We start from the raw sequence: 22,889 nt of genomic DNA on the forward strand, positions 1-22,889 counted from the left end.
GTTTCTTAATTTAAATTCTTAGCATTTATTTATCTATCTGTCTAACTCAAAGGCATCACTATGTACTGGTCTAACTAAGGAAGATGACCTATTCAAATACACTGCAGTATGACCAAGTATTTTTTTTCCTACTATCTTGACCAGTTTTTTTACAATTCTGCAATTACTTAAGCTCCTTTAATTAATGCTGTTATTTAAAAAAAAGGCTGCGCATCAGATTTTCCATTTGAAGAGACAGAAATGATATATTCTCTATTGAACATATGCTAAGAAATTTAATAGCTTTCTGACATAGCCTGTTTGTTCATAACTTTACACTATTGATCAAGTTATCTATCTGTGGCTGTAAGCATATTAAATCATTTCAACTTCATTTGTGTGATGACTTGTGCTACACATACAGACTGTGCTAATAATCTCAGTATACTTTGAATGGCACACTTGAAATTGCTATTTATATATTAAAAATATGCAGAAAAAATGAATTCTTAGTTCTTATCCATTTCAAATTAGATTCAGCGCATCATTCTGAAGAGAGCATACCTACCAGTGGTTTACATTTGTCTCCCCAGTAAGCTGTTTAATCAAAAGTAATTTGTGTTAAGCATATTGGAGCGTGTTTCATTAGTTGAGGATGGTATCTGATTTATTCATATGCTCAGCAACATATGTTGCTTGTGCTTTTGAAGCTACACCATTTTCAACTGTAAATTAAAGCTTTTGCTTTGGGCTGATGGCTGGCATGCTGCCTGTTTTCTTTCGGACACAACTGTAAGGCAGAGAAGCAGCAGTACATCTCTGGATGAGTGATTACAAAATTGTCTGTGTGTTTAAGAGGCTAGGTAGAGTACAGAACACCTTCTGAGAAATCAAATCTAAAATTAAAGACCACTGGGGTATTTGTAGAGTACATAAATATTTTAAAGACTGTTTAAATGCTTGAATGAAAACCTTACACAAAATGGTATCATGCTACCGGTACCACAGGAAGAGTTTTTCTCTCTGTTTCACCCCACACATCTGCACAAATGCAGACATCCTAAATTCAGCCCTCAGACTGAGCATCATCATCATCATCACCACTATTATTGTTGTTATTGTTATACTACAAGCCACAGTGGACTTGTTCACACATGATGTTAATGCCATAAACCAAGATCTGTAAACCACAATGACTTGGTCTCCAACTACACTAAAGCAAAACCTAAGAAATCATATTTTGTGGTAATGCAGGGAGAAATGGGAGCAATTGCCAGATCTGGAAGCAGGAGAAACAAATAGCTGAAAAGAGGCAGCAGGCTGGTCTATAATTTGCCCACATAACTTGGAAAGGAAAACTCAACTGACCAGATCTAGAATATAAAAAGTCCAGATAACCAATAAATTAGAAATAGAGAAAAAGAAAAACCTAATGCCTGGTGACCCTTCTGTGACCACCTGGGTGTTTTCAGCCCCAGCGTGGTAGCTCCATGGAAGGCCTCCATGGATTGTTGCCGGTATAGTAGAATAGCTGGTGTCACCCTCCTGCCAGGGATTGGCAGGTTCTTTTAGGAGCAGGAGAATTGTCATCCATCTATTGAGAATTATAGGTAGTCCTCAACTTAACCACAGTTCATTTAGTGACCATTCAAAGTTACAACTGCACTGAAAAAAAGTGATTATTTTTCACAGTCTACGACCATTGCAACAGCCTCATAGTCACATGATCAAAATTCGGACGCTTGGCAGCTGGCTCATATTTATGACGGTTGCAATGTCCCAGAGTCATGTGATCCCCTTTTGCGACTTTCTGACAAGCAAAATCAATAGGGATGCCAGATTCACTGAACAATGGGGATACTAACTTAACAACTGCAATGATTCGCTTAACAACTGTGGCAAGAAAGGTTGTTAAAAAAAATAGGGCAAAATTCACTTACCGTCTCATTTAGCAACAGAAATTTGGGGCTCAAATTGCGGTCGTGAGTCGAGGACTATCTGTACTTAGAACGGGTTATCAATTGTCAGAGACAAGAAGGTGAGATTCTGATTCTGGCTAGTCCTTCTATTTTGAAACAAGTTCCCTTGCCTGCCTATCCCGCCTTAGGCATCATTAGTTGAGATGGAGGGTGCTACTAAGTGAGAGAACAGAGTGCCACTTTCACTGTTTGAAGTGTCACAGGATGTTTGTGATGGCTGATTCTCTTAAATCATTTGATTCACAAGCTCTGGGCATTTGGGTCTGAAATTTTAGTCCACAATGGGCATGAGTTTAGACAGACTCCTGGAGACAGTGCAGGACAGAGGGACCTGGTGTGCTACGGTCCATGGAGTCACGAAAAGTTGGACACAACTCAGCGATTGAACAGCAACAACTTTAAATGTACAGTATCTTCCCCTCTACCAGTTTCCGAGGCTTTTTCACTGTTAATTTTCTGAACTTTAAACTGTAAAATATAACTCAGTTGCTTATATTTATGTAGCCATTTCATTTATAATGGCTCTTTAACCGTGATCTTGAAATTGCTGCTGTAATGCAAAGTGGATGCTGTAAACACTGTAAAGATCCATAAAGTTTTTAAAGGATTTTTGCAAAATCACCAGTTCTGTGAGCACATATCTGTTAAAATATGTCCATATCAAATATTCATTGTGAAACATAATCAGGATTGATTGAATTAATGGCTTTGTGATGAATCACTCCCATTTACTTTTCCCCAGCAAAACTAGTGGGAATTTTTAAACTTGTCCTCCACTGTATAGAACAACATATCCTCTTAATAAACACCACCATCTAGTGGAGCTAAGACTTTGCAATTCAAAAAAATCTTTTCCCTATAATTGAGAGATGAAATGCACAAAAATTATTTCAGTGATTTCAAAGCAACATAGTATTTATGTTCATTTTTCCTGTCTCTTGATTAACAGTCTCTTCAGTTTTTCAAACTTGAATTAATTGGGATAGTATATTACTCAACACTGAAATATCCACACATTAAATCAGAGCACTATAGCATTTTCTATCTATATTCTCTTCCAGTTTGCGTAAAACAGGTGCCACGGATGGTGTTACTGCCAGAATCCTTCCACACATATAGATTTCATTGCAATATTTCAGTCCTAATGGAATGTACTGTGTTGTTACAATTAATTTACATGTACCCTGGGTCTTTGGAAAGCATCTGTCAAAGTTGTCAATATGAAGCAGAATTGTGTCCTGAAAATGTCATGTATTCGTATTTTTTATTTCTTTACCCCAGGCTATATTATCATATTCATTGTATGTGTCACATCTAACCTCTTTGAAAACAATGAGTGATTGGATTTGAAACCTAAAATGATTGCTTTCAAAACACATGTTCCATATGGATACTATAGTCTCACTTACTTGTACAGAGTTTAGTACTTGAAGATCACTGGACTTAATGTAGCATATCCTGGTTGCCTCCATGCCCTAACTTGTATTTGGATGCACATTTTGTATCCTTCCACAACTCCTGATTTGTGTGAAAGGACCTGTTTCCATGCCTGGTTCTCCTTAAGAAGATTAAGGTGGAGTGTGGAGAAAGTTAAGGAAAGAAGAAAAATCATCCTACCCCTCTTCTTTCCCATATATTTACAATGGCACTGGAAAAAAGGGACTTAGGACTGACTTGCACTTACAACCATTGTAGTATCCCATCAGATACATGATCAAAATTTGGACATTTGGCAACCAAAGTGTTTACTATGGATGCAGAGTTCCGGGGCCATAAGATGGCCATTTGCAACTTTGCCAGCCAACTTCACACAAGCAAAGTCAATGGGGGAAGCTAGATTTGTTTAACGACTATGTGATTCACTTAACAACCACAGCAAAAAAAGTTCATAAAATTGGGCACATCTCACTTAATGATTCCTTCACTTAGCAACAGAAGTTCCAGTCCCAACTGTGGTTGTTAGTCAAGGACTACCTGTATGTTAGATAGAATAATAAAAGGAAGAACAGAATATACATAATTGCACATAATACACATAATGAGCCGTGATGGGGCAGTGATTAGAATGCAATATTGCAGACTGATTCTCACCGGCTCAAGGTTGACTCAGCCTTCCATCCTTCCGAAGTTGGTAATATGAGGAGCCAAATTGTTGGGGGCAATATGCTGACTCTGTAAACCACTTAGAGAGGGCTGTAAAGCACTGTGAGGAGGTATATAAGTCTAAGTGCTGGTGCTATTGCAAGTTTGAGAAACCTTGGATGTCACAGGAGGTCCATGCAATGTTGAAGGTGAGAAACACTACTTTCAAATCAGTTGATGTGGCAGCACTTAGAATAGCAAGAGCTGATTTGAGGCATGCTATAAAATCAGCAAAGCGAGCCTATAATCAGAAAGTACAGAATTTCTTTCAAGATCCTATGGATCCAAGATGTATGTGGCAAGGTATTCAGGTAATTACTGATTATAAGGCAGCTTCCCTGACATGTAAGGGTGACACGGACTCTCTAAACAAGCTAAATATATTTTTGGAATGGTTTGAAGCCACAAACAATGTTCCAGCAAGGAAGGCTGTTCCCCTTCCTGATGAGCAGGTGCTCAGGTTTGATACAACTGTTGTTCGGAAGGTCCTACGGAAAGTCAACACTTGGAAAGCTGCGGGTACTGATAATATCCCTGGGCGAGTACTTAAGCAGTGTGCTGACCAGATGGCCTACGGTTCTCACAGACATCTTCAATCCCTCATTGCATCAGGCTAGGGTTCCATCATGTTTTAAGACTGCAATCATTGTACCAGTGCCCAAAAAACTATAATCACGTGCCTTAATGATTACCATCCAATTGCACTCACTTCCATTATGATGAAGTATTTTGAGAGATTGGTAAAGGACTATATCAGTGGTTCTCAACCTTTTTAATGCCGCGACCCCAACCGGTCGTAAGTCGAGAACTAAACTGGTCGTAAGTCGAGGACTAAACCGGTCGTAAGTCGAGGACTAAACCGGTCGTAAGTTGAGGACTACCCAACCGGTCGTAAGTCGAGGACTTTCCCTGCCCGGGAGCGCCGCACATGCGTGGTTCCACCCCCTGCGCTGGCCGAGGCGTAGCTGGCAAGTGGCAGAGACGGAGCAGGCCGACCACCAGCTGGCCCAGCCCAAGGGAGGTAAGGCACCCGCCGGAAAAGGGGGAAAAAAATGGACAAAAAAAATGGCGTACAGCCTTGCTTGGCGACCCCCATGAAATGGTCGATTGACCCCAAATGGGGTCCCGACCCACAGGTTGAGAACCACTGGACTATATGGTTTGATGCCTTCCCTCTACATTTGACTAATTAGTTTGCCTATTGGAAGAACCGCTCTGTAGAAGATGCACTTTCCTGTGTGCTTCATCTTACTTGGTGCACCTGGAGGGGAAGAATACTCATGTGTGAATGTTGTTTGTTGAATTTAGTTCGGCATTCAATACAATTATTCCTCAGCATCTGGTGAACAAACTGGGCCTATTAGGTTTTTAATACTCCTTTACGTAATTAGATACTGATTTTCTTATTGATAGGCCCCAGTTTGTGTGAGTAGAAAAGAAAGTTTCCAACTCCATCTCCTTGAGCACAGGTTCCCCACAGGGCTGTGTCCTGAGTCTGCTACTGTTCACCTTGATGACCCACGACTGCTATGCCAAATCTGCTACAAATCATATTGTGAAGTATGCAGATGACACAGTAGTGGTGAATCTTATCCGGAATGACAATGAAGGTGCTTATAGGGAAGAGGTGAAGGCTCTGGTGGACTGGTGCAATAAAAGTAATCTGGTTCTAAATGTTGATAAAACAAAGGAGATCATTGTAGATTTTAGAAAGAGCCGGCATTGTCATACTCCACTCAGTATCAAGGATGCAGCTGTAGAGGTGGTCAACAGTATTAAATATCTGGGGGTGCAGATAACTAACAATCTGAATTGGTCTCTCCACATATCATCCTTAGTGAAGCGTATAAACCAGTGTCTGCATTTCCTGTACTGTATGAGGAGAGCACATCTTTCTCCTTTTATCCTGGCCACTTTTTACAGAGGCACGATTGAGAGCATTTTAACAAGAGAGCATTTTAACAAACTACAACATTGTCTGATTTGGAGGCAGCAGTGCCTCAGATAGAAAGTCCATACAGAGAGTGGTAAGGACAGCTGAGAAGATCATAGGAAGTTTGCTTCCTGGTATTCAGGATGCTGCTTATAAGCACTATATGCTTAGAGCTCAAAGCATTGTTAGAAACCCCACACATCCACTTTTTACAGTCTGTTTCTGTTGTTGCTCCCCTGTGTGAGGAGGTTTCAAAGTATTTCTAGCAGGACTACCCAATTCTGTAATAACTTTGTTCCCTATGCCATCCATCCAGTAAACTCGCAAGATTTGTTTTTCTCACCATGCACATGTATACATAATTCGATCTAGACTGTGTTGTTTCTCTGTGTCATATAATATATGTGGGTATATGCATAATTCTGTATTTATTTATTTATTTTTGTCATATTTATGTAGTGTATATTGGAGGTGGTGACTCTTTGAGAGCTGTATGCAACGAAATTTCATTTTAATGTATGCCAATTAGTGAACATTCAGAGTAGCAATAAAGTTCTTATTCTTATTCTATTCTGTTCTATTTATATTATTCTTTCACACTTATTGATATCATTTGTTAGTTTATTTCTTTCAATGTTATATGTGTTGGCTTGCCACAACAGATATATATATATATATATATATATATAGTTATTATCAAAATTGTAATAGAAGATTTAAAGACAAGGAGAACATATCCTTCTTCTAAGGTAAATGGTGGCTGATGAACATAATGTAACAACTTACATTTCTGCAACTGCTCAAACTTACAATGGTATTGAATGAAGAGATTTATGACCAATCCTCAAAGTTCTTTGCAAAGTCAATGGAGAAGCTGGTAAGGGAGGGCAAATCTCTCTCCTCTTCAGTCTTTCTTCGCATGCACCACGCCCTCCTTTCCCCTTTGCTCACTCATCCCCACCAGTGCCCTCCTTCCCTAGACCTCCCTGCACTTGTATAACAGCATGCACCCACCAGTGCCCTCCCTGTGCTTGCCCACATGCACCCATGCATGCATGCACTCTTCCACCTCTTTCCTTGGCCTCCCAGCACTCACATGCATCCAGGCAAACACCCCACAACTTCTTTCTCCAACTTTTCTGAGCTTGTGCTGCACTGTAGCACCCTCATTTTATGCATAGCCTCTGCTGGGCCTCCCACAGTCTCCTCTACACCTCTGTGGTAACCCCCAAGGTCATTACCTGGAACTCCCTCCGTTTCTTCTTTAATGGCCCATGTGTCTTGGGGTTATGATGACAATTAGGACTGCCTTGATTGCAGTAACGTGGCATGACACTTTATGACAATACCAGTTAGAGATGGCAATTCCAGTTCTAACTGCCTTCTAATCTTGAGAACTACCTCTATTTCTCTGCTCTGAGAGACTAAGGAAGGGGGACTGTATAGCCCATTTGAATAGCTTCCCATAAAACCAGGATCTGAAATACTAAGAATATATAGAAGAATTATGACCTTATCTCTTTCCAAACATACATTCTATTGGCCACCTTGCCTCCCATTATTTGGCATAGGAAAGGAACATAGTATATCTATAAATATACTTATATTTATAAAAGTATATGACTGCTTTGTTGGCTAGTTATTTTAACTTTACCATGCTCTTTAGCCCTAAAATAATTTAACAGAGTGGCTAACAATTAAAACGAGGCAAAATAATTAATCACATGTTATAAGGAAACAGGAGAACATTAGCAATAATGCACGATGTTTAACTCACTTTGTAAAATCCAATTCATTTCAGGTAAAACAAATCCCAACACATGTTATGCTTGCAAACTAAATGCTTGGAAAAGATGGGTATTTAATGCTTACAGATTGTAACAGAGTACAGCTCTCAACAACAAAAACACACTTTCAATTTTCTAAACCATTGATTCTTGAAGTATGGTTTACAAACAGTCAGTGATTTGTAAATGTTCAACTCAATGGTCTGCCATAACCTTACCACATTCATGGACCAGAGCATGTTCACCAACTGAATTTCACCTGGTCATGCATGCCAAAAGCTGTCAAGAACTTTTTTGGTGCTTCAGCCCCACCCTTATCTATACTGTCCATTAGCAAAAACCAGTTCATCATTTCTGCCACACCTCCCTGTGAGTAACAACAACCAGTAGCCAATTTCATATCTGAACCTTTTGGTACCTTAGCCCCATCTCCCCACATATTCCAGTACTTAGTTCATTCTCAAAGAATGGATCAGTGGCTGAAAACTGATTTATTAAAGGCTGTAGCTGATATTACTAGCACCAATGGGAATGTAGTACAGAGCAAACTGAAAGCCAGTTTGGTATAGTGGCTAGGAATCAGGGAGACTGGAGTTCTAATCCTGCCATAGGCACAAAGGCAGCTGGGTGACTTTTGGTCTTTCTCAATCCTAGGAAAGAGGCAATGGCAAATCACTTCCAAAGTCTTGCCAAGAAAACTGCAAGGACTTGTCCAGGAGGTCACCAGTAGTCAAACGGGAGTACTAGAATTCAGAAAACTGTTCCATAGTGAATGTCAGATGCAAGTAACTAGGAATAGGAGTTAAGTTCAAAGCACTTCAAGTTTATTACATGATGACTATACACAAGAATCTGATCTATTAATGATCAAGACAATTAGATAAGTCAATGGAATTCATGGGGGGGCTGGACGTAGGTATTTGAGGAAGTGTAGCGACTCCAAACTGATGGTGTGTTTGACCCCGCCTTCAGGCTCCACCTGGTCATCTCTTATAGTGAACAGATCACAAACGTAGTCAGTGACTGAACGTGCAATATGCTGTGCTAAATGGAATGGTGAATGCATATGAGCAATCCCAAAAGAAGACCCGAATAGGAAATATGATGATGTAGAATTAAAAATGGGATTTCATCATTCAGATCAACTCACCCATAACCCTTAGTATTAGAGATTTCTATTGAAGAATGTTCTTGGTCAGCATATTGACAGTAAGAATTATTATTATGACGTGGGGTACATAATACAATGCAAATGGCATACACTGTAAATTATTAAATTAAGATTAAATTTTTTGATACCCATTTTTTTAAAAAATGGAAGGAATGGGAAAAGATATACAAATCCAACAATAATCATTATCATATTCAAAAAAGATGAGCTCCCATGCTTTTAAATAAAGAATATTTGTTTATTTGAGTTCCCCCCCCCCATCCAATTTTCCTAATGTTAACTTAGTGGTCCATAATTATAAAAATGTTCAGAATCATTGCTCTTAAGTTTTAGATATGTAGTCTTTCACTTCTTTATCAGCTCCTGCAGAATGTCTTTTTAAACTGAACATCTTGTGCATTTTTCACTGCTCTTTTCATAGCCGCTGCGGTCTGTATATTTTTATTCCAGATCAAATTCCCCTCAGCCAATAATTTACTTTGGATGGTAATATCCCCCATTTCACAGACACATCTGTTCCACAACATATCCTCTGGAATATTTTCAAAAGTTCAATGTTCTGTGAGGTTTTTTTAAAAAACACACACACACACACAAAAAAAACAGCAGTACCTTCTGATTTAAATTCACTTCCTTTCTCCAATTGTGGAATGAAGTATCACATTATCACATTTGGTTTGGATGTGTAATTTCAGACAGGAGCATTTACTTTGGCCCCTGGCACTTATGACTGGAACAAACTTCTCATGACAACATATGTATTACTAAAGTACACATAGAGAAACAGGGCTTTTTGCTTGTCCCCGTCAGCAATCTCATTAGCCAGAAAATAACTGCCTAATTACTCCACATATTTCGGCCAGTGCCCAGAGCATAGATTAACTCAATTTTTCTTGTCACATAGCTGCATAGTTAGTATTGTTTTTAGTATTCAAGAATATACAAATTTTTATTTTTTTTTTAAAAGGAAGGTAAAAGAAAGAAATGGAAACTGATGAGCCATGCAGGATATGTCAGAGAAAATGGAAATCAGAATAAAAATGATAGGGTAGTGTGTTGGCAAGTACCGTCTCCAAAATGGATGTGAGAGCTATTGCTACAATCAGCAAATAGTCTGATTGTTAGAAAGCTGGTATATCTAACCTATGAGCTACAGGAACACAATGCATCCCTGACACCCAGTGGTCAGTTGATGAAAGTGCAGGATATTTTTTCACATTCTCCAACCATCCACGTCGCTACTGGAAACAGCTAGTACAGTGTTTCTCAACCTTGACAATTTTAAGGCATGTGGACTTCAACTCCCAGAATTCCACAGCCAGCTGGCTGTGGAATTCTGGGAGTTGAAGTCCACATGCCTTAAAATTGTCAAGGTTGAGAAACACTGAGCTAGTACCAAATCTACTTACTTCATAAAAGCATCTTTCATGCTTACCTTACAATCCTAGATAGCATTTTCAAATTAGTATCCTCCAAATATGTTGGATTACAATTTCCAGCTGTCAGGGCTAGGGTTGCTCCCAATTATTTTATTTCATTCATTCATTCATTCATTCATTCAGTTTGTATAAACATCCCTCTCAACCTGTGGGCGATGAATAGTCATAAAAACAATTAAAACAGTTCACACACAAAAAAAGAATATAAGTACAAATAGGAATCAGGAGATGTAATCCATCGGTATCAACATAACAAGGAAACGGGGGGACCTTCATTACTTGTGGCCTCAGGTCCGGGCATATAGCCAGGTCTTCAAGGCCTTGTGAAAGGCCGGTGGGGTCAGGTCCATCCTAGTCTCTGGAGGGAAATGCTCCAGAGAGCAGGTGCTATGGCAGAGAAGTCTCGTCTCCCAGTCTCTGCTAATTGACATTTCCTGGCTCCCAGAAGGTATCTGAAGCACCTCAATATCTCTACAAAGCTTCAAGTCAAACACTGACTCTACATAACCTAAATCAAACTTAGGGGAACAGGGCTGGGAACCTGCGGCTTTCCAGGAGTTGAACCATAACTGCTTGCAACTGCATGCTGGGAGCCAATGGTGTCCGTGGGGTATGATTACAAAAAAAGTGAATATGGCAGCCATGCTGGTTAAGTGAAACACCATCCATTTGATTCACAGATCAAAAAGGGCAGAGCCATGATTGCATCTTCATGGCTGCCATCTTCACCTGTTTTTTAACCAGATGTCTTCTAGGAACAATTATCCAGCAATATCTGGATATCTGTAGGCAAGGAGAAGCATCCAAGAAGTCATGACTCATTGACAAATCTATGCAGTTTTCTTGGCAAAATTTTTGGAAGTGATTTGCCACTACCTTCTTTCTAGGGCTGAGAGAGTGACCGTCCCAAAGACACTTAGCTGACTTTCATGTTTAAGGCAGGATTGAAACTCCATTTTCCTTCCATTTTGGTGTTTTGCTCTTCAGTTTCAGGCATTCAAAAACACTCAGCACGTCTATTTTGAAGCTTGCTCTCTTCCCACCCACCCACCCCCCGCTTTTTATAATAATGTGGAAAATAGCATTGCTGAAAAACAGTTATTTATTGCCCAATTTTGAGAATAGGATTCCACAGAACTCTGGAGACCATAAAAATGGGTATGCATCCCAAATTGCATATAGATAGCAATTCCTGAATTAGTGTTATTTTAGCCAACCTGCTGGGTAAACGTGATGGAAATTACAGTCTATCTGAACTGCAGGGCATCAAACTGGGAAGTCTAAATTACAAGTCACTTGGGAAGCAAACACAACCGGTGGCAGTGGATCCAATTTGTCTATAGAAAACAAAATTCCCATAGACGTGGCGTCAATCACAACAGAATATACTTCCCATATACTCTGAACACAATCTTAAATCACAACCAAGCACACCCTAAGGCAGGAGCACTTTTTCAACATAAAGAAGTACAATGGAAAAGATATTTGAAATATAAATCCAAATATGCCACTATTAGATGGGTTCACATAACAGACTAAGGCACATGTTGGTTTCCTAACCCATCATTAGCTTTACAAATGTCTCACCCAAACAAAGCATATTAAAACTTCATTAATAGTAGTTTTCCTTAGGCTTGGACTATTATCACTTGAGTTCAGCAGTGAGGACCGGCACATATTCCCAGGATTAGAAGGTTCTGGGAGGTTTCGTGATATCAGAAGCAGAACATCCAGATTCAGTCACAGTTTGGATCCATACAGTATTAACCTTGTGAACTCTCAAGCTTCCTCTTTCCACTATATATCCAAGATGGACAGTGATTAATATTTATATGTAACGGTGTAGGTATATACATATGTTATAGCATGTTTATACGTGTGTTATGTACGCATATACCTTTGAGAGCAGGCAACAGAATTTCATTTTTAATGTGTGCCAGTATGTCCACAGTAAAAAATGACAGTAAAGGTTATCTTATCTCTTATTTGATTCTCAGACCCCTGAGCTTAGAATCACAGGTTGGAAGGGGCTTTAAAGGTCTTCTAGTCCAACCCCCTGCCCAATGCAAGAATCCTGATACAATTCCAGAAAAAGGGCAAACCTTTCTTGAAAATCTCCAGGGAGGGAGCACTCATGATTCCAGGAGGCGGGCTGTTCCACTATTTGGGATCATCATTCCGAGACTATGTGATATATGCACAAACAAGCTGCCTTCTTCCGTCGCCTTCCATGGCTGTTCGAGAGGGGAAAAACTTGAAGAGATCCGAAAAGAAAAGGGAAAACGAATGCAACACCTAAACCAGGCGTATCCAACCTTGACACCTTTAAGACTTGTGAACTTCAACTCCCAGAATTCCCATGGCTGGCTGGGGAATTCTGGGAGTTGAAGTCCACAAGTCTTAAAGTTGGCAAGGCTGGATACCCTTGCTCTAAACAATAAAGCCTCGCTGCTCGAAAGCCCAGTGAAGTCAGAGCCGATCTGAGTTCTCCGAGTGCTTTTCCGGCATCGAGGAAACTTCCAAAGAATCGGTGTTTTTTGTTTGTTTGTTCGTTTGTTTTTACCTCGCCCTCCTTTTAAGCGCTTCTGCGGCTTCCACCGGAGGAGGAGCTCATCCCGCAACGGGAAAGAAAACCACTCCCTCGGAATCCGCACATCCCTCTTGGCTCTGTTAGCCGGGATCGGTTTGGGTTGGGGCGTTGCAGCATGGGAGATCCGGTCACGGAGCAAATCGCCGCTCGAACGGATTGGCAGCGCGCCCAGGAAGACCCCGCGGAATTGCGAGACGTCGCCCAGCGCTTGGTGGAGGACGCGGTGGGGAACAGGATCCCCTTCGGGGCTCTTTACAAGGAACAGAAGACGATCGTGATCTTCTTAAGGGTGAGAGAGGCCCCCGGCCTGGCTGCAACAACCCAGCTGTGGAATGACATCTGCAGTTGCCTTTGTTATGCCAGGAAAAGTTTGGGCGGAAAGTGCCGAAGCGTTACGCGCAGGGAAGGCAGCCTCCAAGTTGATTGAAGCGCTCCTGGCTAAGCTATAGCATGGGCAACCTTCGGTTTGTAAACAGGCATCTTGGATTTCTATTAGTAAAGTTAGCCCATCATGATTGACAACGGAGAGATCGGAGGGACAAGTACTGCAAATGGTAACGGTTTGTAAATGATACGTGCCAGTTTGGAGATTGAACCCGGGCTAAACGTTGGGGGGATTTCGCCCAGGGCAAGGGGCTTCCCGCAGCCGCGACCGCTTGCTCGTTTAGAGCAGTGTTTCTCAACCTTGACAATTTTAAGGCATGTGGACTTCAACTCCCAGAATTCCACAGCCAGCATTGCTGGCTGTGGAATTCTGGGAGTTGAAGTCCACATGCCTTAAAATTGTCAAGGTTGAGAAACACTGGTTTAGAGGGTGCGGCCTACTTCCGAATAAGCGTGTGCAGGCTAGGATCACGCGTTATCCTCCAAACGCGCGAGGCAGTGCTAAGTTACTTAATTTAAATTAATTCAAAATTAAACTTAATTCGGGAATGGATCACACAAAGGCAGAACCAAAGCAATCACATTAAAGCTGCGCCTGTTGTGTGACCAGCCACTGTAGCTTGTGGCTTAGGATGTTCTGTAAACACACCTCTTTGTAATTTAGATAGTAAAGTTGGTGAACAAAAAACTGGATCAGCACTGTGCCTGAATGTTGCAGAACATTTAACCTATTTATCGTTCTGTGGTGCCCTGATCTTTATAAATTCAACACACAGGGACAAATAAAGCAGACTTTAATAAACGGAAGATTATCTTGCAAATGTATAATGTGAGCACTCCATTGTTGGTTTGTTTTTCCAGCATTTTTTGTGCTACATCTGTAAAGAATATGTGGAAGATCTGGGCAAAATTCCCAAGAAATTTTTGCAAGTAAGTGCAAACAAAAGTTATATATAATATGGCGACTAACATAGAAGTTTGCAGTCTCCCTAAAGTTACATAATGTGAATTTGCTTTTATATATGCTTGTGTTGAAAAAAAGAACAATTACTGGGAATTGTCTATTGGTGTTGATTCCCAAGAAAATATGGCTATATTATAGTCTTAAAAGTGCATGTTCAAGATTGTCAGCCTTTGAAATACTGTATAATTTTAAGATATTGGATGTTGATTAATACAGTGTGCTATAGAAGTAATTATTGTCAGGTTATACAGATTTGGAGAAAATCCATTAATGTATGCTTTAGCTAATCATCCATTATGGAAACTTCATCTGCCCTCAAGATAAAGTTCAGGATGCAACTAATCTCACCTTAAAGAATCATAATTGGCTATCTGAAGATTGTAGACCTTTGAGGTCACTAAACCCCAATAGATTTTGAAATATACAGAGCTCCTTGAAGGCCATATAGACTTTGAAATCAGCTATATGAAAGATACCTACAGTAACACTGGCTCCTGGTCAGTTTATAGCAACTTATTTTTTAAGGGTCTAAATGATTTGGAATTGGAAACCATTAGAAGGTGTAAAGTCTGGATTTTCCCATAGGAATCTCAGATCTTTCTGAAAATTGCCCTGCCTTGGTGGTTAAATGAATGAGATATTTTTCAAATTAGGTAACAGCTAAACTCCAGGCCATTTAGATATTTTGATGTGCTACATATTTGGAAACATTGATTAGCCATTCCTGGTATTTACAGTGATGATTCCTTGATAGGCTTCTAAGAATTCCTTTGAACAAAGAAAGCTAAGATCCCCAGTGTCTTAGAAGATCCTAGTTCAGGGGTAGGCAACCTTGGCTCTTTTATGACTTGTGGACTTCAACTCCCAGAATTCTTAAGCCAGCATGCTCAAGAATTCTGGGAGTTAAAGTCCACAAGTCATAAAAGAGCCAAGGTTGCCTACCCCTGTCCTAGTTCTAATGTAATGCTTATTGCAACAGGTTGTTTTTCAAAAGGAGATAAGGCAGAAGTGGCAGGATGAATACTGCAAAGGGCCCTATCCACTTCCTAAGGAGTTATGTAATAAAAGTTGTTAATACTACCTCAAGTTTTTACAGCCTCTGGCACTAGCAAACAATGACTCACTGTGATTTTGTCATAGGGATGTTGATTTAATTATCACTAAATAGTTAACATTCAAATAACCATTCTAAAGTATGATTGGTATAATCAGCAATATTATACAATTAACATAGTGATCTAAAAGTATTTATGGCAGCATATCTGTCTCCACTAATGGAGATGTATTGTAAATTCCTAGAAGACCATTAATGTTAGGGTGATAGGGTAGTCTCAACCACATGCTGACCTAGGTTACTGGGTTAATTCATTGTCTGGGTTTGCACAATTCATTGAATTATCAAGTAACCACAGGAGCTAAATTCATAAACTCTGCTATGCCAAAACAAATATTCTACCCGAATTTAACTTAATATATATAATGCAAGCACTAAATCTTTAATTACATGATGCCTCAGCTGCTATGAAGTCCAGGTTTCTGGTATTGCTGTATAAAACAGAATGCTTCGTACTGAGAAGGTAATTTGATCTGTCCTCTATTGTCAGGGGCTCATTGCGTTTTGTTAAAAGGCGCTTCCGATGCTTTTCTCAGTGGGAAAAGGGCTGGTGCATATGTGCAGGAGCTCATTTCCTGTAGCTAAATGATACCACTGCTCCACTCGGTTATTTAAAAGTGGAGGCCATGTCATTTTATGAAGCTGCTTTAAAGGAAGGCCAAGTCTTTGTTAAAGCAAAAATTGCTTCAAAGATTTGCATGAATCTAATTTTTAGTCTGGCACAGAGATTGAATTGTTAAGTATTAGTGAGCAATTTTAAGATTGGGTTTTTTTAAATTTTTCATTCCTTTAGGATGCAAATGTTAGACTTATGGTTATTGGGCAATCAGCACATCATCATATTCGGGTAAGTGCAAGTGAAGAGCAAGTTTATTCTGTTGAGGTGATTGTAAATGTAGCTCTTTTCAGTTTGTGCACCTCTAAGCATGTCCACCCATAAACACATTCACACATATATACTAGATGTACACATGTGCATACCCCTATATAAATAAGACTGCTTAAATAAGGTAGGCACTAAAGCTGCTTTGAAAGCTTCTTTCCAAGTTCCTGGAAATTATCCATATTCTTTTTAGGAGAACGTACTTCTATCATGCATGCTTAGAGCTGCCAAAGCCCAGATTAAACATGTTTAATTGGAAGAAAATTCAACTCAGTGGAATGGGATTTAAAAGCAAGGGTGACCGGGATTGCACCATTTGCTTTCAAAAATAGAACTGTCTTGTGTATTACATTAATACTTAACATATGTTGTTTGCAGCCATTTTGTAATCTGACAGGTTACCCTCATGAAATATATGTAGATCCAGGAAGAGAAATTTATAAAATTCTTGGCATGAAAAGAGGGGAAACCTCCAGCTCAGCAGGTGGGTTGTGCTACTGACTGTCGGTATCAGAAACTACTGATATATGTTTACTTAATGATGTATAAACTGAAAACTCCATCTTTTAAATACATTAAAAAAAATCAAGAATACCATTCAGATCTGATTTGATTATAGAGTTGGAGAGGCCATGTTGGCCACTGTATAACCTCCTGCTCAGTGCAAGAATCCAAATGAAAGCATCTCTGTCAGGTGGTTGTCTAGCCTCTCCTATAGCAAAGTTGGCTTGGAAATTCTGGAAGTTGAAGTCCACACATCTTAAAGCTCCCAAGGTTGAGGATCACTGCTCTATAGCAGGTATCAATTGAAGAAAAAATTGTCCTTTAGGACAGTGGTCCCCAATCTTTGCAGCTTGGCAGCCCGGCTGGGAGGGGAAGAGAGAACTGGGACACGGGAACAGCAGGCCAGCAAACATGCATGCGTACATGTGCATGCAGCCCTTGCATGAGTAGTGGGCCGGCGGGTATGAGTTCCCGCCAGCCCATTTGCACGATTCAATTAAGAATAGGCCACAGCCCGGTAGTGGGCCGCAGCCCGGGGGCTGGGACTCCTCCCTTAGGAGTTTGTTGCTCTGCCAAACTGCATCTGATTTTGATTCAAACATTAATATATTCTCCAACTGTGGAAAATCCTGGACAGTGCCAAATCATGCAGAAATGTTTCCTATGTGGGATATGTTAGAATCCAAGGTACTTTGATCTAAAGCACATTTATTTCCTTCGCAATTAGTTCTAATCTTAATGGAATTGCTTGCTGGTAGCTGCCTATAGGTCTGCAGCCTAGTGTATTCATAATGCCAACAGAGCTAATGTATGCTTTTTGCCAAGTGAACTTCCCTTCTGCTCTTATTTTCAGTGCACAGCCCTCATGTTAAATCCAGTTTGCTATCAGGAAGCATTAAAAGCATGTGGAGGGCAATGACAAGCCCTGCATTTGATTTTCAGGGTGATCCAGCTCAGCAGGGAGGCACTTTCATTTTAGGACCAGGTAAGGTAACCATAAATTTACAGCTTCTTGTTGGCTAGGCCAGGGATAGGCAAATCTGTTTTATAGTCATGTTGGAATGGCCTTTAGCTCAGAGCAGAAGCCATGTGATTGGGTAATGGAAGACATTGTCCTCAGTCCTTTTCTGGGCTCAGGCCACTTCACTACTGACCCAAATCCAACATTCCTTTCTTGTGTAACTTTATTGCAAAAGTTGTTGGAACTTTGTTGGGTGTTGAAGGGAGGAAATGAACCTTTCCTTTTCCTTGTAGACCTCTCAGTAGCATTTGATTCCAACATTCCTAGTATCTTAGTAAAATACCTGCAAAGACAAGGATAACACTTTTTTTGCAGTGGTTCTATTCCTTCCTTAGCAAGCAGCTTCAGTTGGTATGCAAGGAGAAAGAGACAGTCATTTATTTTGGGATGTCACAACTCTTTCCATGTAGCATCTACATGAAGTTTTTGAAAAAGCTCATATATCAGTTTCGGGACATATATTATCACTATCTTCTTGGTATTGAATTGAATATTGCCATCCCACATGGAGCCATGGATGCTGTAGAAATCCTAACTCAGTATATAGAGGGTAAGAGGGTCAAAATAAGGTTTGATTTAATCCCTGCAAGGCAAAGTTGCTGTTGGTTAGTGATTGTCTTGGCTTCAGTTGTAGTTCTTGACAAATTCATGTTTCTCCATTCCTGGAGTCATAATTCCTTCTGGAGTAGTGGCTATTCACCAGTTAGGTGGTCTGTCTGATTCGGAACACCCTGCAAATGACACCCTGGTTGCCTCATGACTAGATTACTACAACTACTACATAAGAGTGCCTGGAAAGATGACATGTATACTTCAGTTGCTTCAAAGTGCAGCAGTGTGCTAACCAAAGGTAGCAGATTTAATTACCTAAAACAGAGGTCCCCAACCTTTTGGGCACCAGGGACCAGTTCCGTGGAAAAAGGTTTTTCCACAAACCGGTGAGTGCGTGGTTTTGTGTGCTGCCTGTATCCCGCGGATGGGGCTTTGCTCGTTTGTGTGGACCCGTTGCTGGCATGCCATGGCCCAGTACCCGGTCCATAGACCGGGGGTTGGGGACCCCTGACCTAAGATGTATCGTAGATCCTGCATTGATTGCTGATTTGTTTTCAGTTCAGAATGCTGGCTGTCGTCTTTAAAGCCTGACCCGGACCATATTTCCCATCAAAGTCTGGCACAATGTGTATTCTTATAGAACCATTTTATTGAGAATGGTCATACAGTTGTTAAGCGAATCTGGCATCCCCCATTTTCCTTCCTTTCCAGCTGGAAAGGTTACGAATGCGGATTACATAACCCCAGGACAGTGCAGTTGTTATAAATACATGTGAATTGCCAAGTGTCCAAATTTAGATGACATGACCATGGGGATGCTACAATGGTTGTCAGCGTGAAAACCAATCATAAGTCACTTTTTTTCAGTGCTGGTGTAACTGTGAACGGTCATTAAACAAATGGTTGCAAGTCAAGGACTATCTGTAGTCCATATTGGCTAGATAACATGCTAATGCTGAACCTGTGTTTTGTGGAGATGAAAGTGTTAATATTATTTGTTTCTCATTTGTTCCAGGTGATGAGATTCACTTTGTGCACCTTGACCAAAACAGGTTGGACCATGTCCCCATTAATACTGTTTTGCAGCTTGCTGGAGTTGAAACAGTAGATTTTACCTACAGATCTGAGATTATTGATATATGATTTTTTAGAAGAAAAATACATCTGCCGAGACAAGTAATATATGTCAACCAACCATTGTGGCAATTCACCCATAATGAGGTTATTGTGAAATTAATAAAATAGAAGTAGCTCTAGAGTATATTTTTACACATCAAAAATGGCCTTTAAACTTAATATTGTGCTCAAGACACAATAACTCACTTAACAAGAAAACAAGCCATTAAAGCTGCTGCACAGAAATACTGATTTTATAGAGTCTGTGGATTTATTTAAATCACACTATTCCACTTAAAATTTAACTAATTTGTGTTAATGATAGAAACGTATAGGTAACAATTAACCAGTCTTTTTGCCTCTTCAGTGTTTGATTAAAACAAGACCTCAAATCAAAACAAAAATGTAAATTTTAATTGTTTATAATTACTTTCTTGAAAGCCAAAGTAAAGTGAATGTTGTTCTGAAGTCTGTAAAATAGAGACTGACTGAGAAAAAAGTGCTTAGAGATTAATTTCATGGTAGACTACTGATTGGATAGTCTTTACTTTTAGTCTTGACACCCCGTTAATCTTGAATTAAAAGTTACCTGTAAATTTTTCTACAGTATTTTGTTAAGGTACATGTAACAGAATAATCAGTGTTACACCCAATTAAAGTGTTTCAGATTTGAGTTTTCACACCATTGCTCACTTTGATCCCTAGAGTTCAAAAAAGGAAAGATCAATTATATATTGCAGAGGTGGTAAAATTATAATCATGCAAGTATTGTTAACATACAGTTAATCAGAAGTCCTCAGCAACAATGCAGGTAGTCCTTGACTTACAATCATTTGTTTAGTGACCATTCAAAATTACAAATGCATTGAAAAAAGTGACTTATGACCGGTTTTCACACTTACGACCGTTGTAGCATCCCCATGATCACATGATGAAAATTTGGGCACTTGGCAACTGGCATGTATTTATGACAGTTGCACTGTCCCACGGTCATGTGATCACCATTTGTAACTTTCCTAACTAGCTTCCAAGAAGCAAAGTCAATGGGGGAAACTAGATTCATTTAATAACGGCCTGATTCACTTAACAACTGCTATGTTTGCTTGACAACTGTGGCAAAAAGGTCATAAAATGGGATGTGACCAGTAGAGGGATTCAGCCAGTTCACATCGGTTCGGTAGAACCCGTAGCTAATTTTTTGTTGACTTCGGTGAACCAGCTAATGCCCTAGCCCTTTTTTGCAAGGCCCAGAACAGACCGCCAGAAGTGGCGCGGACACATTTCCAGTGGGCCATTTTGGGCCTGGGAGGCCTCCCCGGCTCAGAACAAACTTCTGGAAGTGGCATCCATGCAGAGAACCGGTTGTTCAAGTATTTGAATCCCACCACTGGATGTGACTCACTTAACAACTGCCTTGCTTAACAATTGAAATGTTGGGTTCAATTGCAGTTGTAAGCCGGGGACTGCCTATAATGCTCCTTGGAGCCACAGGAGTTCTAGTTGAGAAATATTGGTTAAAATTATTACGAAGAATTATAGAGAATGATAGGTTCTCCAGCTTTGATATTCTAAGATTATTTATGAAAACATAAAGAAAAAATGCAAACCTGAAAATGCAAAATGTCTATTAATATGTGGATTTAGTGTTTTATTTAACCTGACATTGGCAACTATATAAAATCAGTGCAGAATTGGAACATAATCACTGTTAAGACAAAATGCATGTATATACATGTGTTCTATAAGTAGTAATTTTCATAGCTGCCAACTACTTTAGCCAGATATAAGATTTTATTAAAAGATTATTTTTTACAATATATTGTAATCCTCTCCTCCCCACCCCACCCACAAAAAACCTCCTAGCAACAGACAAATTTTACAGAGGACTTTTATCTTATTTTTTCTAGCAATGTAGTTTATGTAATTTAGTCTTTACCAAGTAGTAAATGTAAGGGACCTGATCAGTTTTATAAACAGTAAAAAATATTGGGGGGCCCAGCAGTAAATCATGAGCTAATTTGATCTATGGTTTACAATACCATTATTCCACACAGTCCTCAAACATTACCTAAAGATTAATTTCCACCAGTCTTGATAGATTATTTATTTCTTGAAATTATATTCTGCTTTATATTTTCCCAATCACAACCCTATGCAGTAGATTGGGCTGAGGCACAGTGACTTTCATGATTGAAGATGCATTTCCCAGCTTCTGGTCTAGTTCTGTAACCACTCCACCATATTAGCTCTTGTCTGTTGTTTTGAACATTACAAATAAAGGTTTTATCTATATTCCCAAAATATGTAATCCCACTCAGAACAAATATTTTTATCACTGATCAGACAATCAATGGCACCTCAGCATATATAACTTAAACTATTAGCTTCTTCTTCATAACAGTCATTTGTGTCAATTCTTTATCATTTCTTTAACATTATGTTGGTGTCAATTCTTACAATCACATGGTTAATCCATCTCAGTTAACTGATGTCTAAGATGTCCATTTGTGAACATTTCATTTCATCTTTCACTGGGTTGAGCTCCTTGCCTTCTTACCTTCCATTTTCCCAGTGTAATTCTATCCTTGCAGCTTTGGATTTTTTTTTCCTGTATGACAACATCAACAATTTGTCGCAGTGACATCATGATATCGCTATAATAGAACTCTGAAAGATTCTCAACTCTTCTTCAATAGCATGTTGAACGCCATCCAGTCTGAGGGGCCTATCATCCAGCACTATCTCATAAATCATTTTATACTTTCTACCAATGTGGTTTTCTTGGTAAAAATGCAGGAGTGATTTACCATTGCCTTTTTTCACATAATATAAAGTGATGCCTTTACCATTGCCATTAAAATTATCATTTGCCTACAGCACCTTCCTATATTGCTGCTGCTCGATATAGCTGCCCGCTTGTTTTAGATGGGCAACTAAAATAGGAACTATACCTTGGGTGACCCTGACTCTTCACATATACTCATTCCTCCAAGGAACACTTCCCCATCCATGCCCACCCCAATGAGACATCAATGTTATGTCACATAGCAGTTGTCCAATCAGTACCACCACTGGAACAAATTTTGGGAATCTAAACAGAACATCCTTCTGCAACTGATTGGAAAGATCTGGTGGCCAAGAGTATAAAAGCAGCTTATAGGATTGAGAGTTTATGGGATCACCGAGATATAGTCGTTAGACTTGCTGTTGGGAAAACACAGCTATGGGTAAGATACAACTGATCCCTGTTGTGACTGGCCAGGCATTTGAACACTATGATACAAATTTCAGAGGCTTTTTTTTTTCAGATCTTTCATCTCCATTCCCTGTG

General features: G+C 39.7%; 1 protein-coding gene across 1 annotated transcript; it reads left to right on the forward strand.

The window, feature by feature from the left end:
* The first annotated feature begins 13,113 nt into the window (after window positions 1-13,113).
* On the forward strand, window positions 13,114-20,154 carry PRXL2C (peroxiredoxin like 2C). The gene is made up of 6 exons (XM_015825995.1): window positions 13,114-13,309; window positions 14,266-14,334; window positions 16,276-16,329; window positions 16,744-16,849; window positions 17,723-17,854; window positions 19,458-20,154. The coding sequence occupies exons 1-6, from the start codon at window positions 13,136-13,138 to the stop codon at window positions 19,583-19,585; spliced, it is 663 nt and encodes a 220-aa protein (XP_015681481.1). The 5' UTR covers window positions 13,114-13,135; the 3' UTR covers window positions 19,586-20,154.
* The last annotated feature ends 2,735 nt before the right edge of the window (window positions 20,155-22,889 follow it).

Source organism: Protobothrops mucrosquamatus, unplaced genomic scaffold (assembly GCF_001527695.2).
Source record: "Protobothrops mucrosquamatus isolate PMUCROS unplaced genomic scaffold, P.Mucros_1.0 scaffold2918, whole genome shotgun sequence".
In the NCBI taxonomy this organism is placed as follows: Eukaryota; Metazoa; Chordata; class Lepidosauria; order Squamata; family Viperidae; genus Protobothrops; species Protobothrops mucrosquamatus.